The 15080-nt window shown below is 40.1% G+C and overlaps 1 protein-coding gene across 2 annotated transcripts in view; it reads right to left on the bottom strand.

Moving 5' to 3' along the window:
- The window catches only part of bcl2l1 (BCL2 like 1), a 32340-nt gene continuing 17260 nt past the window's right edge, over window positions 1-15080 (bottom strand). For both annotated transcript variants that reach the window (XM_085145568.1, XM_085145567.1), the window contains exon 3: window positions 1-4230. In XM_085145568.1, the coding sequence (XP_085001694.1) occupies window positions 4087-4230 (144 nt within the window). In that variant the 3' untranslated portion in view covers window positions 1-4086. The remainder of the gene's footprint in view (window positions 4231-15080) is intronic.

Below are 15080 nucleotides of genomic sequence, written 5' to 3' on the forward strand. Positions count from 1 at the left end.
TATCTTCCAACAACAGGCTTTATTAGGTTCAGTGTCATTTCAAATTTTACATTGGCATTCTAAAGACATACAAAGTGACCATTGGACATGACAGCAAACTTTAATTTAGACCCAACAGGAACACACCGGATAACTTTTTTTGAAAACGTTTTCTTGATTTGTTTGCATCTACTAGCAGTCCAACAGTCCTAAAGAAAAGAAAAAAAACCCACGACTGACAGTGCACATGGATGCAACGATGGAATTTAAGGCCATTTGAAGGAGCACAGTTATGCTTTTTTTTTCCTTTTTCTATTTTTTGACACCAAATATAAATAAAGTTGAAAGCCATCAGGTCTGTTTTAAATATTTCACTAAGCTAATACTATTCTAATCAGCTTAAATAACTAGCATATATATGTGGGGGGGTCGTGCCAATGCTGTCACACTTCCTTCATTTGTGCCTCCCTTCTGCCAGAAAGAAATTCACACACATGCTCCCGCACACACGCACACACACGCACACATCTATAAATGGGTAAGAAAAGAGCTCGTTAGAGTCAGGGGCCCGGACAGCAGGGACAAGCCTGTGAGGAGCTTTTGATGGGGCTAAAAAAATAGATATATACTGTACTGGAATGTTTGAGAACATACCCTGGCTAACAAGGCGGTGAGGAGAACACGAGCAAACCAAATGATACTGATTATTCAGGCTATGCATTTTGTGTGATTTTGGTGAAATTTTCATAACCAGGTCAAAAATCAGGGCATTAACAGGAAAAATATGTGGACGGTAACATAAAGGAGCCAATATCTGACATGAGTGATGAGTCCTTGTTTTGAACATGGAGTCAAAGCTGGTAGCTGGACACCATGATGGATGTCTCAACCACAAATCCTTTTTTTCTCTCGTTTGCATTACACTCTGTTCCTTTAATGTTTACTAGGTGTGGCTGAGTGTAGTGCCTCGATGAGAAAACAGCACTCGCCTGTAAAGCTCCACAGTGCTTTATTGTGCTGTAGGACATACTGTTCAGCAGAGAGAGGGAGAGACGCTGTTTGGAATAAGATCAAATTTGGAAGCAGTGGGAAGATTCTGGGAACGGGAATGAGTGTACTCCCTTCTCCACCACCCCAACCCCATCCTTCCCAGTAAATTAATCGAGCAGTTGTTAGTGCACAACACGCCAGGCGACAAACACTCTTTGACTTCAGCTTCAAATTAAAGATGGATAGGTGTCTCTTTCCCTTCCTCCATCTCCCGTGGACCGGCTCTGATTGGCACGTGCGTGCATGTGTCTGCGAAGCAGCAGGTGGGCCAGCTGTGACTGACACACGTGACTAAGTGCAGTGACAGCTGGGGGACCACGGGAGGAAGAGGTGGAGCTGGATGGCGAGGGGAAGAGGAGAAGAGACGGATGGCGGTTTGACAGCTCTGAAGCGTCTGGGGAGGACAAAGGAGGTGGAAAAAGAGGGGTGGGAGGGGTTTGTGGATAACTGGAATTGAGCGAGATGAGATATGAATGTTTAGATTTTGAGTTTCATGCTCCTACAGCCGCTGACAGCTGCTGATTTGCTCAAGATGGTACACAGACACGAGGTGACACATTTCTTTAGCTCGCAGACGACGCGAAGCAGAACCGCATCGTCTCCTGAAGGACAGCCGCTTCATCAGTTTGCTACATAAATCTGCTTGCTCCGGTGACGATAACACGAAGCATGAAGTGTGTCACTGATCAGTATCAGATGTGACTAAAGGCTCAAAAATAAAAATTGATTAGGACACAGTGGGGAAAATAAACTATAGGGAGGAAAAAAAACATAAACAGCTGTGTGTTTGAACAGTGCAGCTCATGATTAGGATTTTATTGCAAAATAATCTGTGAAAATGACTCAAACACTTTCATCTACACCCCCCAAAAAAGAAATCTTAAACAAATTGTCTATTTAAGCAGTTATGGCTGCATCTAGGGGCTGTTTTCATTGTCAGTTAATTAAAAGCAGCATTATAGAAGTTGGACCCAATGACTTTTAGATCAGTAACAATCATCAAACCAGTTGCACCTTAATTGATTCATAATTGCAGCTTTATAGTAATATAAAGTAACTGTAAATCCTGTGAAGCATCTGCACCTGGAGTATGAACAGGCAATAGAAGACTGCTATTAGAGCCACGCTGATAACTGCATCAACAATTCTGGTATACCTCCAGTGTAGTGCAGGGGTCATAAAGTCAAATACAGAGCATTTGGTCATTTATATCAACACTTTTGTTATTTAAGCTCTTACCACATGATTATTTTTGAACTGCCGAATCCATCTTTGCTCTATGTGATGAAGGCCATAAAGTGTAGTTGAAACCTTGTAAGTGGATCTTGATCATGTATGAATGAGGCCAGTCGCACTCATTCATACATGATTTGTTCATGTGAGCTGTTACATTGTCAGTTACTGATTCATACACCTGTTACTGATGCCTCATAGGAATTACACTGCAGCAGTGTTAGAATATATGATGTTTTTTCATACTGTTTATAGAGGAGGGGGTGTTCAAACAAAGTTGTACCAAACATATCACCCAATGACAATCTTGAAGTGGACCTATTAAGGGCATGACTCACAGTCCTTAGATCGTATACTGGGCTTTGATGCCATTTTAGCCCCCTTACACTTCCTTTCAGGGAAGTTTTATGATTGGCTGCCTCTTGTAAACACAAAGTTTAAACAGCGAATGTGAGTGGCTGCTGTGCTAATAGCAGCAACATTATATGGAGGAGGAGATATGGCACTCAAAGATTCCCAGATAAAAATCTGTGGGAGAATTCTGAGACGCTAATGTTGTTTCCCTGGCTCTCTCGCCAAAAAGCCAATCAGCAGCTGAAATTGGAGAATTATTAGCCAATCATGTGTTTACATGCGTCAGAGAGAAAGAGTTTCGAAACATTTTCACTGTGCGGTGTCGGGCACTTCACTATCATAGCAAAGATGTTGGTGTTTTGATTTTTCATGGTGGGAGGAGCACAGATGTTGATCGCGTCAGCTGATGACGAAATGTTCTGAAACTCTGCACACTTAAATTTGAAGCCCCGTTTAATATGAGCACCACCACAGGACATATGCATGATAGGTCCCCTTTAAGATTAAAGACACTTCTTTCAGTGTAGCCAAAGCATGCCTGGAAACAATGAAGCTCTAGCTATTGCATGAATTGCTACAGTAAAGGCTGCATACTTCAGCTACTGTATGGTGAACATCGAGCGTCTGAGCCACGGCACCCTGCTCCTATGAACTGTGGTTGAACTGATTCTGACAACCTGCCACACGCGATGGTCGAACTGAGGCCAACTATGACCATAAAGCACAGACCAGTCGGGGTGGGATTTTAATAGTTGAGAAATAAAGAAAAAAACAAAACAAACAAACACACAAAAACAAAAAACCACGCATCAACAAACTAGTGGACGCTAATCTGCATGAGTCAGTTTAATCTAGCGCTCATACACAAGCCAACCGGCATGAAAGATAGGGTAAGGGGGAAAACCCCCCCAAAAAACCCAATGTCTGAAGTGATGGGTTATGTTGCTGTATGTGACAGTGATCAGGATGGCTTGCAGGAAACTACAAAAGACTTACAGTAAACTTTCCCCTGACTTTGCTCTCCATATGGCACATACAGAGCTTTACAGAGCTGTGATTGTGGAGTCTGTAGGAAAAACAAGCTTCAACAGCAACACATCTGGAGCCATTAGATAAGTCTGGGTTAAACTGTAAGACTAGAATCGGTTTCAGCTTGTTCTGTTGATGAAAATGGAGAAACAAATTTGTTAAAACTATTACATATAAACAAGGTGTAGGAACGAGTGAAGAATGGAATGAAAGGAACAACTGGTTTCGGAGAATGGAAAACGAAACGTCTTTCAATATCTGTCTTCTTTCTTCTTCTCAACATTTGAGGATTCTTAGTCCACTGTGGGAGCAGATGGGGGGGAGGGATGCAGGATGGTAGGGGTTAGGGGAGTAAACATCGTCAGCAGCTATGATCAGACGAACTGGACCTTCATCTAAATGTTGAGGGTTGTGAAGGAGACGACTGGAGAGCGAGAGGGCTCACAGGCGTTTTTGCGCGATAAGCGCACCCGCCACGACACCTGTCACCACCGTCATCCCCACCAGCAGCCACTTCTTGAAACTCTCCTGAGACCTCCGGCTTTCAGCCGCCGCATCCTGCCCAAAGATTTCAGCGAAGTGCTCCTGGAAAGAGAGACAAAGACGGAGTGTTAATGGCAGGGCATCTGATGCACTCTGTGACATGCATTCAAATGTGGAAAAACCGACAAGTATGCACACTTCCTAAAAATGCCCCATTTAAAAAAAAACAAAACCCTACACTATCAGGTGAATTCCCTTTGATAAAGGTCCCTCAACCTCAAAAAAGCAAAAAGCTGCAGAGACATCCAATGCTGGCTATGACTATCACCACACGCTCATATGTGGAAATTTCCATACAGGTAGGTCAACAGAAAAAACCCCTAAAAGACACCTGTAATGCCACATTTAAAAAAAAAAAAAAAAAAAAAAAAAAAAGGGGAAATAAACCACCACCCCCCTCCCCCCAAAGTCGTCCACTCTTTTCTGGCATCCCCTCAGAACCACTGTTGTTGTTACTGACATTCTTTCCCACCGTTGTCCTCAGACTGCCATGCCTACATTGCCGCCCACTGAAATCATTTCCTGGAATTGAGCTGCTCTGGAGCATACAATTTCTGGTTTCTTGCCACAGGGAGGCGCCAGTCAGGCTCTAATCCAAACCATAACAGCCATCAGTATTCCTCATCCCTCTCAGCTGACTCATTGGTGATGATGCTACATGTTGTTCACAGTTCAGAAGTATCAGTGTTTCACCTCAATAAGCACGATATGAGAGGCCAAAGACCAAATTGCGAGCACTCAATGAGAAAAAGTGAAAATGACTCATTCAGATGTCTGATTCTTAGTCAGAGGTAAATACGAAAGGCAGCACACGGGGTCTCTATTCAGTGAGTGGTTGGTTGGGTGGGTGGCGTGTGGGGTGCTGTTACTGGAAACTCTGTATGTAGTCAGTGACACAGAAAGACTGTTAAGGTGAAATAAGAGAGTTTGTGTTGTCGCTGGAAACGGAGGGTGTTTTTGTACCATACTGAAAGAGCAACTCTCTGAATTTCTGAACACGCCAGGCACACGGTGGCAAACAAATCTTTACAAATTTACAAATCTTTAAAACAAACGGAATCCTCAGAGGGAGTGACGAGATGAGTTTACACCTAAGAATGCAGGATTTAAGAGGCTATAAAATATATAGTTTCTCTCTTATTTATCAGTGCCTGACTTGATGTAACCCACCACTACTTCCAGGAGGTGGCAGTACTACATACATACCAGTACAAACAAATCCAAGAAGGATAAAAAGTGAAGCTTGCAGAGCCAGACTGCTCTAAAGCCAAACATTTTCCAGGCTGATCGATGAGATGCCCATCGTTGCCTGAGCTGTACCGGAAACCTGATTTGCTCCACACATTCTTGGAAAGGACTTCTTCCTGTTACTTCCTTTCATAATAAAAGTCCTTGACTTATACATGGCCTAATTTATGTGCATAAACTGCACATATGCATGGAGAAATGCATCAAAGTAATTTAAAACCTACAAAAACAAAATTGTATCTTTGATTATATATGTATATTTTTATTTATTCATTCATTTATTTATTTATTATTAGTATTGTACATGTCACCCTAAAGATATTTGGTGGAACTGATACAACAAAAAAGTGCCAACACAAAAGTTCCCCTTTGTAACTTTAAGATTAAAAAAAAAAAAAAAAAAAACCTGCATCATTCACCAGATTTGATTCACTCTGTTTATAGAATAACTTTTAGCTGGACAGCATTTAATGATCATATCTGATTGCAGATAATTATAAAAGAAAAGCAGCAATCAAAGTAGTTAACAGTAAATTGGATATTCATAGAGTCAGGCTGCTTGTTGGACAATTGTTTCTTTGCTACTTAGTGACATTTTGTCTGTAATTTAGACTAAGACTAATGCTGTAAAAAGAACTGCTTAATGCTCAAGCCAATATTAAAACCACCTGCTTTACATTTACTACAGCTTTTGTTTGTGCCTTCTGTTTTTAAGAGGCAACATAGCCACACTGGGCGTGCTCAAAGCAAAGGTATTTTCATTTAATCTCCACTATAATGCATCTATGACAGGACCATTATATCAGTGCACTGATTACACTATATGAGATCACTACACAATGATTAACAGTGCGGTTATGTGTATAAAGCTGAGCATTGAGCCATTTATTATTCATCTTCAGTAAACCTTTCAGTAAAATGGCATGTCCTGGTGTAGCACTACTAAACCACCACAAAAAAAACCCCCAAATAGAAACAACAAATCTAAACAAGAACAGAAGAAGGTTATATGTTATGTTAGATGGCAAAAAGTTGTATTTTAATCTCAATTCGTGATGTTTGAATGTGAACGAACAGATCATTATTTGAAGTGGCGATTCACTGAACAGATAGTAGTAAAGACTATTCTCGGGCAGTGAGTTGATATCAGCTGGGATTTAGAGCTCTCTCTACCAAAGTTAATTCATTAAATCTGATATCAACTGGATCAATAAAGGTAATGAAGATGCATGTCTGAAAGCTCCTTAATCCTTTAAGGCTGATGCCCTGAAGCCCTTTCACTTTCTGGATCAGAGATCATATGGATCAGAGTGAAACCAGGACGGGATGGGCTAATGTAGAGAGGGATGGAGAGCAGTGGAGGGGAAGGAAGAGATCCTGAGTCATTCATTGAGTTTCTATTCTGTTTGATCGCGAGCCCCGTGGACTGCTGCCTGATGTATGATGCATCACTGATGAACCATTACAAACAAACAAAAAAAGGAACTCAGAGGTCCAAAAGTTTTAAGTAACATTAACAAGGAAATCACATTATTGAAATAGCCCAAATGTTTCTACGATGAAGTCATTCACTGGAGCGGGGACTTTGTCCTGTCTGCTACAAATGTAACAGAAGGTTAGGTTTCCAGGAGGAAACCATTTCCAACAGTATGCAGTGTGACAATAGATAATATTTATATGTTTTACTATTGACAAGTATTAAGTGCTTTCTCCATTTTGGCTCCAAACCTTATGTAAACTTCATAATTGAGACACTTCATTTTAACTACTCTACCTTAACACATTCATTGAAAGGGACAGCATCACTTTCGATCAGCCAGTGATATAAATTCTATAAACAGTGATCAACTGTGTTGAAGTGGCAGTTGATCATAGCTGAGTATCCTGAGGCTGGATGCTACAAAGTGAATGCTTTATTTGAAATGTTTGGGATTTACAAGATCTTTGGAAAGCCTTTGTCCAGATATTGTTGGAGTACAAGTGGATGAAATCAAATCTGTCTAAAAATGTAAATGTTTGGCATCATCATCATTAGCAATCAAAGTGTATTCTCAAAAAAGATGGACAATATGTCCAAGGGAAAGGAGATGTATAATAAACTAGTGGACCTGAAACTGATCCCTTAGGAAAAGTGTGCATAACTGGTAGATTTCTACAGGTTGTATATAACATCAAAAGCACATGTAAACAAGTCTGCTACAAATAACAATTTAAAAAGCGAGTCCAGTAAAAAAGATATGTTTCTCAATATTTGCTAAAAAAAAAAGAAAAAAAAACCCTGCAGGGCAGTTTTCACGATAAATTACTCATCATTGTATATCTGGGTGTGAAGTACTTAAAGTCTATTCATTAAACAGGCTTGAAGGAGAAGCCAGAAAGCATGACAAAGACTCAAAGCATTACCTACTAACACATTGTTTGTTTTGCTCTTTTAGATAGGATTTGTTAACAATAACAAAATGTGAAGTAAAGCAGGCCAGATACCATTAAAAAAAAAAAGGTTTTCAGAGAGCAAGTCGGACTAGATTAAACTCCCGAATTAGTCAGAGTACAATATGGTGGAGTATGACGCTGTGCAGGCTAACTGCTTAAACTGACCAGATAAACAACAAAATTATTCCACAAATTTAAACATTCTAAACAAACTTTTTGTTTTGGTTACAAATCTGAAAAGTACAGAAAGTAACCAGTGCTAACTCTATTTATTTACATGGGACCACTATGATTTGTGGTCTCTGAGAGTGCGATTCCCAGCTCACGTTAGCTATTTTCATTGATACTTTTGCTCTAAATAAACACACAGCATAGAACCACAGTTACAATGATCTATGATGTGTGGAATTTGAAAAATAAAGTGTAACTATTTGTAATAGAAGCAGGTTTAAAAGGCTCACTGGAATCCTACCTGCCTCATTCGTCATGTGTTACCAACTGAAACAGCTCTGCATACCAACAGTATCACCCTCTCTACCTTCTTTAGGGACGGAAAAACATGCCAAGAAGAATGAAATACTTGTTTCTGACCTCACCCAGGACTTCCTACAGGCCTTGATAGGCCATTTTTAGAAAAGATTAAAAACAAAAAACTGACCTTCTGTTAGCAAGAACGCAAACCACAGATAACAGCATGGACAGATACAAGGGGCTGGGCTAAAATGTGCACTGGAGCAAAGTTGATCTTCAGCACTCTGAGCTACTTTAAAAGTAAAGCAAAGTGGCCACGAGGGAGTGATATATGCTACTTGGGTCAATAATGACGTCGTGTAATTACAGTGGGATACATCATGTAATATGTGCAAGAGTTTTATTGGAGCCTTTTCATTCATTCTTAAGAATGGGTCAGTCTGGCCATTTCACATCCCTTCCTGTCAAGCCTCTCAGAACAATGAAAAGAATGTGGGTGTAGAGAACAATGCTGCACCTTTTGATGACAGCTGACATCAAGACATGCAAGTCACGGTGCAGGGAGTGCCTGATGAAATAACCTGGACTGATTGTGTAGTTTCTCTCAGTATTACTCAGCATTAGTACATTTACAGTTTTTTCTTCAGTTATGGTTGATTGTTCTACTGCAGCTGTTTCACTCCAGTCTGACATTGATGTTCAATATTTAAAAAAAACAAACTCAAACCAACAACCTTTCAGTACCAGATGACACCCTGGATCTCCTGAACCACAGCCACCCCATGACAGACAACCGCATGGCCAACTCCAATCATATGTGCCACACCTCAGTCTTTGGACCACTTTTTAATAATACATCTCATATCACTTGGAAATATTCGTCCCAATCATGAAGTACATTTTCTTTTCTATGCTGAAACGAAACCCATCTTCACATCTCTAGAAATTTAAACTCCTCCCTTTGTCTCTTTGTCTTCACTAACATAAGTTGCCAATATCTGGATGTCATACAAAACTCTTGGTTTAAAGACTACACAATGCAATGGCATGGATTTAAAAATCCAAAATGCATGGGTACTGTTGCTGCAAACATACAGCAACAGTACTAAAAGCAATTGGCTATTTTTAAAATAAAATAGCACAATTGTTGGGGACTATTTTCAGTTGAGAAGTTATGTGCTGCACATGTGAAACTCACCCAAAATAAAACACAATGTGTGTGTTCATAGTAATGAAGGAACATGTCAGCCAGTACAACAGTGTGTCATTGACTGATATGATTTTTATAGTTTTTGGACAACAATGGGCCCCTGTGGGACAGAGGAGCAAGATCATTTCATTGCCAGTTGTTCGCTTTTTATGGAAGTTGCTGACAATAAAAGAAATGTAGATCATAACCAGACGTAGCACAATAGCGGAGGAAAACAAGCGCGGGGGTGGCTCTAATTGAATCTACCGTGTTCAGCATGCAGGGAGATGTGCTTACAGGCTTGGGAAAAGAGTCAGATCAAGTGGTACAGATGATCTTTAGCTGTAATTTGCATTTCCAGAAAAAAACCTTTACGTGTTCTCTAAGTGATGGTGACAGGTTGGTCATCAGTGATTCAGAAGTGATAAACAAGGACACGGACAGACACGCAAAAACTGAAAAAGACACAAACACCGAACCTTCTTATTTTTCTACTGTAGCAGTGTAAATTCAGGATTTGTGATCCTTGCTGTACCTGTAAAAACTCTTAAAAGCGGGTCCAAACATGCCTTTTTTATACATTGACACTGACACAAAAAACAAGCTACTAGTGCTCTGACACTGGACCACTGGGTACGGGCTAACCACTGTAGACAGTGACTGTGATGCTATAAATCACAAGCAACAACACAGCCTTACTACAGGTGGCAGTGGTATCAGAGGGACCTGGATGCTGCGGTCACACAATTCAAATATAAATCACCTGCAGCTATAGCTGCTGCTCTACACCTTTGCATTCAAACACATAATTCAAAGCATGACTTTTCCGTTAGCTCCATCTACGAGCAGATCCTCGTTTTACTTTTAAAACGCCATCAACTGAATGCCTGAGGGGGTCCAGATTTATTTCTATACCAGATATTATCATGCAATTTACTGTGCACATGTCAAGACAGGACTGCTGGTTTGATACGCTCAATCTCCTAAAGTCCCACCTGGCAGGTAAACCCTGTCTTTATCTGCTCTCCCCTTTTTCCCTTTCACACGGTCACGCCTTTATTTCTTTATCTCTGTGTGGCTCCCGGAGGAAATCAGGTGCTAGGCAGCAGCCTGCAGAGTACTTTCAGGCCTCGTCTGTTCCCCCCCCCCCTTTCTTTTTCCTGTGCCTTTAACTTTGCCTTTCTTCGTTAGCTGGGAAGAAAGGATGGGGGGGGGGGGGGATTAGCTCATGAAAGCAAAAAAAAAAAGGTTGGATATAAGAGAGAGAAAAGGAGGGCAAAGTGAAGAATCACAGGGAGAGAGAGATTCTGCAGTTGGTTACCAAGGCTACTGGGAAGCAGCTGATTAGTGTGTGTGATATGTGAGTGTGTCTGGACCTGCAGGTCCACTTCTGTGGTTGATAAATGGTCCAATACTACATGTGGAGAAAGGAGCATTTTACCGATCATTAGCAGTAGCTTCCCATTCATCAGCTCTGACTTGTCGGTTGCTCTGATGTTGCACCATAACAAGTTGCAACGCTCAAATCCCCTGATGGCGAAACCCCCTGACCATGACACACATGCATAAACATACACACACCAGATGCACATTAACACCTCACTTCCTTTTTATACAAAATAGGGCGGAAGACGGATGGAAATACAATAACTTGGGGGGGACTGGACAAAAAAATCCAGTTTTAATATCAGCAGACCTGTGTTTAATCATTCTGTCACACTGAATGCCGATAGCATCACTGTGTGATACATTCATATCCATATCCATGTTATATTATCAGAAAGTGTTAAAACCTCAACTATTTACAGTAATAGATGGTATTTATAAATGCTTAAACTACAGGAAAAGATATCTTAATGAGGTCATAAGAAGCAGATTCTCTTACATGTTAACTCAAGCACAGGGAAGAACTGCAGCCCCACTGACTTGTTGACTTCTGTTTGCAAGGGGTGACCAATCATAAGAAAGCTGCTTGAAAGCAGTGGTTCTCAAACTTTTTCTGATATTTCCCAATACAAAGTGCAGTCCAGTCACCAAAAGAAAATCTTGTGCTATTCAAAATATAATAAGAGATCCTAATTTATAGGTACAGTAAGTATTTTTTTTAGATTATTTAATAGCAAAAAAGATTATGTATTAATAACTATATACATTGATTGGTATGTAATTATGTCTTTTAACAAACTAATTTGCATGAATTTAGGATTAATGCATTCAAAATACACAGAGTGGGCGCTGGTTTGTGGAAGCCCCCATGTTGCCCCAGCATCTTGATACAGTGGCCAAGATGGACATTGCTGTTTTGCCCATCAGCGTTTTATATTTGTGGCTAGAAACCGACCACGTGCATAGTATGTCTTATAAGTTACTTTTAACCTAAAGATCATAAATTAGCTCTTTCAAGCCATATATGATCATCTAACGTTATCACATGTATATTTTTATCATCTCATTCTCATTTTACCTCCTCTCCTCCACCACTCTCTCTCCTCAGTGTCACTATCATCAAATAGAAGTGAGCTTCACAGACTCATTGACTCATATTGGACTCCTATCGCAAAGTTTTACAGCCTCCTTCAGACTAAATAGATGTGGACACATATTGACAGCTGGGGTAAAGAATGGACTGACAGCCTACACTCACTACAGATCAATGGCACCCAAAGTTGTTTGTCTTACAGTGGCCATGGTAGCTAGGATTACGCACTTGAATCAGGAGGAGTAAGAAAACAGAATTCGGTTAACTGCAATCTGCTTTTAAAGAATAGGGCTGTTAATGAATAGCGATACAGCCAAAAAGATTAATTATTTCTGAGTGCGGTTACTTTATCAGATTCAGGAAGTAAAAGAAGATGAATCCCAGTAGAAAGTGTTGGGATATATGAAGCTTTAATGGTTTGGAAGTGGAAATGCAGAGAACCCATTGTGCAATGTTGCTATGTCATGGAAATTACTGCTGTGATGCTATTCTGAACCTTCTTTGACACTTTATAAATCACTATCCTAATTACTATATACTACTATTGGTTTTATAAATATAACCCTGTAACTCCATGTGTTCAAGTCTCAATACAACAAGCAGGTCATCTGTGAGTGTGGATTAAACCTCACTCATCTGGCAAGGTGCACTTTCTAGTAACCTACAGAGCACATGATATCCACGCCACACTGACCACAACTAGTTGACGCACACACAGAGCGCCACTGTGACGAAAGTGTGCTGACGCTAGAAAAGACTGAAGGTGCAATTCACGTGCATAGAGGAATCCACGGAGTGCACTTTGCCAAGCTGGAAAATTCTGTATTATGACAGAAAGCTGACAAAGACATAAACACAAATAGGTGCTGTTGCAGTGTTTGTGAAAGCAATGAGTGGACAAAAACAGTTCAGATTAGCCAGCTTAGTCAGAGAGAGGGAACAAACAAGCACATAAGCCAAAGTGGAAAGTTACAGCATCTGTAGAAGGTCATACTCTGTGGGGAACCGGGCATCGTAGCAAAAGAGACGATGAAAAACCTGTCGCAGCAATATTTTTGAGACTGAACATGTGGGTAGATTTTTAATTTAATTTTTTTTTGGTTTTGTTTGTTAAGAATCCTCAAGTAAAATATTTGGGATTCAAGTCTCATCTTCAAAACAAAACCCTGAGAAACATATCTGATATACATACAGACATAACTATGCACTGCTCTGAGCATGTTTAGAATTCTTCAAGCATGTGTTTTGAAAGGCTTGTCAGTGTGAGAATAAAAGTGACGAGTGCTTCCTGGTAGGGCTGTTCGATATAACGATATATACCTGATGACGATGTAAAAACGTTTATCGTTTCATTTTACGCTATCGTTGTTTTCGTGGTGTCGCAAAATAAACTGTTTACGGCAATATTTTTTCATCGTTTTGATGGTCGCTGTAGTGTCTATATTAATTTCTTAAAGTTCTCTCTTTCTCTTATATTTTATATAACCACACTACGGACGGACAAGCGGCTGTTTTTATGCGTTGTGGTTAGCAACAACGACGGTAACAGCATCGCGTGTCCGCTTGTTTATGTTCCACATAAACCTTTCACAATAAAGCTCAAGATCCTGTTGAGACTTTTCAAAATAAACTGAATCACGTGAATTTGAACAGAATTTACAGAAAATGTTACATTTTTGTGATTTATATCGTTATCAGGACGATAGAATTCTTATATCGGGATATGAGATTTTGGTCATATCGCACAGCCCTACTTCCTGGGCACATCAACAAAAGTCTTTACATGAATAGGCAGATTGAAAGTTAAGGAAACAGAGACCAGTTCTTTTTTTTAAAGGCTGCATTAAATCAAAGGCTGACACATCTTTAAGAGGCGTGTTTCCACGTGAAACATTAATGAGTGAATCACGTGATTCATAAAACAGAAAAGGCTGAGAAATGTAAAAGTGACAAGTGAGTGGTGACGGAATACATTGAAAAGGGAAAAACAAAAGCCGGATTACTGTTTAGAGTTTACAAGAGCAACAGACTGGTGATCTCTCTGAGTCACAGACAGGCAGAGCTGCCTCTTAATGCTCTTTAAGAAGTCATCTGGTCTTGGCTGTAGCTGAGCAACACATCCTGTAAGTTGCAAAAGTTGGAATGTGGACACGCGAATGTGTGGCCTTGAGCGCAATTTCTCTGGGCTCAGAGTACAGCAACACATTGTTTCATGTGTTTTTGTTTATTGAGTAAAGTCACTGTTGGATGGATCTGACTGATGAAATGCTGTTTACAGGGCAACTAAAATGTGACATGCTGTTCCTACTGATGAAACAGAATGATGTCATTAACATTGTTTACATCAGATTGACGTACAGGAAGTGAATGTGGACCTCTGCCTTAGTAACAAACCATCCCAGAGCGGATCAGAGAATCACCATAGACAGGGCAAGATCAAAAAGAGCACTAGATTAACTAAGAGCCAGATAAACCTCCTGAGCTCCACAATGTGAAAACTGAAAATGTTATGCTGATAATTCCAATCTTAAATTAGAAACATTCTACAGAATATATTGATGTGGGAGAGTATTTAAAACCCTTGATATGCATATATCCAACAAATATCCAGATTGAGTTATTTGGAGTCCACTTGTGGTAAATGCTTTTTAGAAAAAAAAAAAAAAAAACATCTATCCCCATTTCTCTGTAGGCCTCTCCATCTAAATGTACTTGAATTCAATGTACTTCTAAGCTGTGAATGTTTGCCAGAGCACAGTCAATTATTCTGGCAAGCCTTTGAAACGTCCGTTTCATCACAGGGCAAAGGCTCAGAGAGCAGCTAGGAAGGGGCCTTTGCCAGGACATTCTCCTAGAAAAACCTATGTGCAAAAAGATTTTAAACAGTCCTCTGAGTTGGAAGAACATGACACAAGCAGTGCCCATTCCCAATATTCTTGATTAAAAGGTGTAGGGTAAGAGAAATTTACACCAACTGCTCATCATCTACGTAGCACATGCGAAAAACGCATGCTTAAGCATACAGGTAAGATAATACTGGAGTGACTTTGCTCTGAATGGCTCTATTAAGGA

The sequence above is a fragment of the Neolamprologus multifasciatus genome, chromosome 20 (assembly GCF_963576455.1).
Source record: "Neolamprologus multifasciatus chromosome 20, fNeoMul1.2, whole genome shotgun sequence".
NCBI lineage: Eukaryota > Metazoa > Chordata > Actinopteri > Cichliformes > Cichlidae > Neolamprologus > Neolamprologus multifasciatus.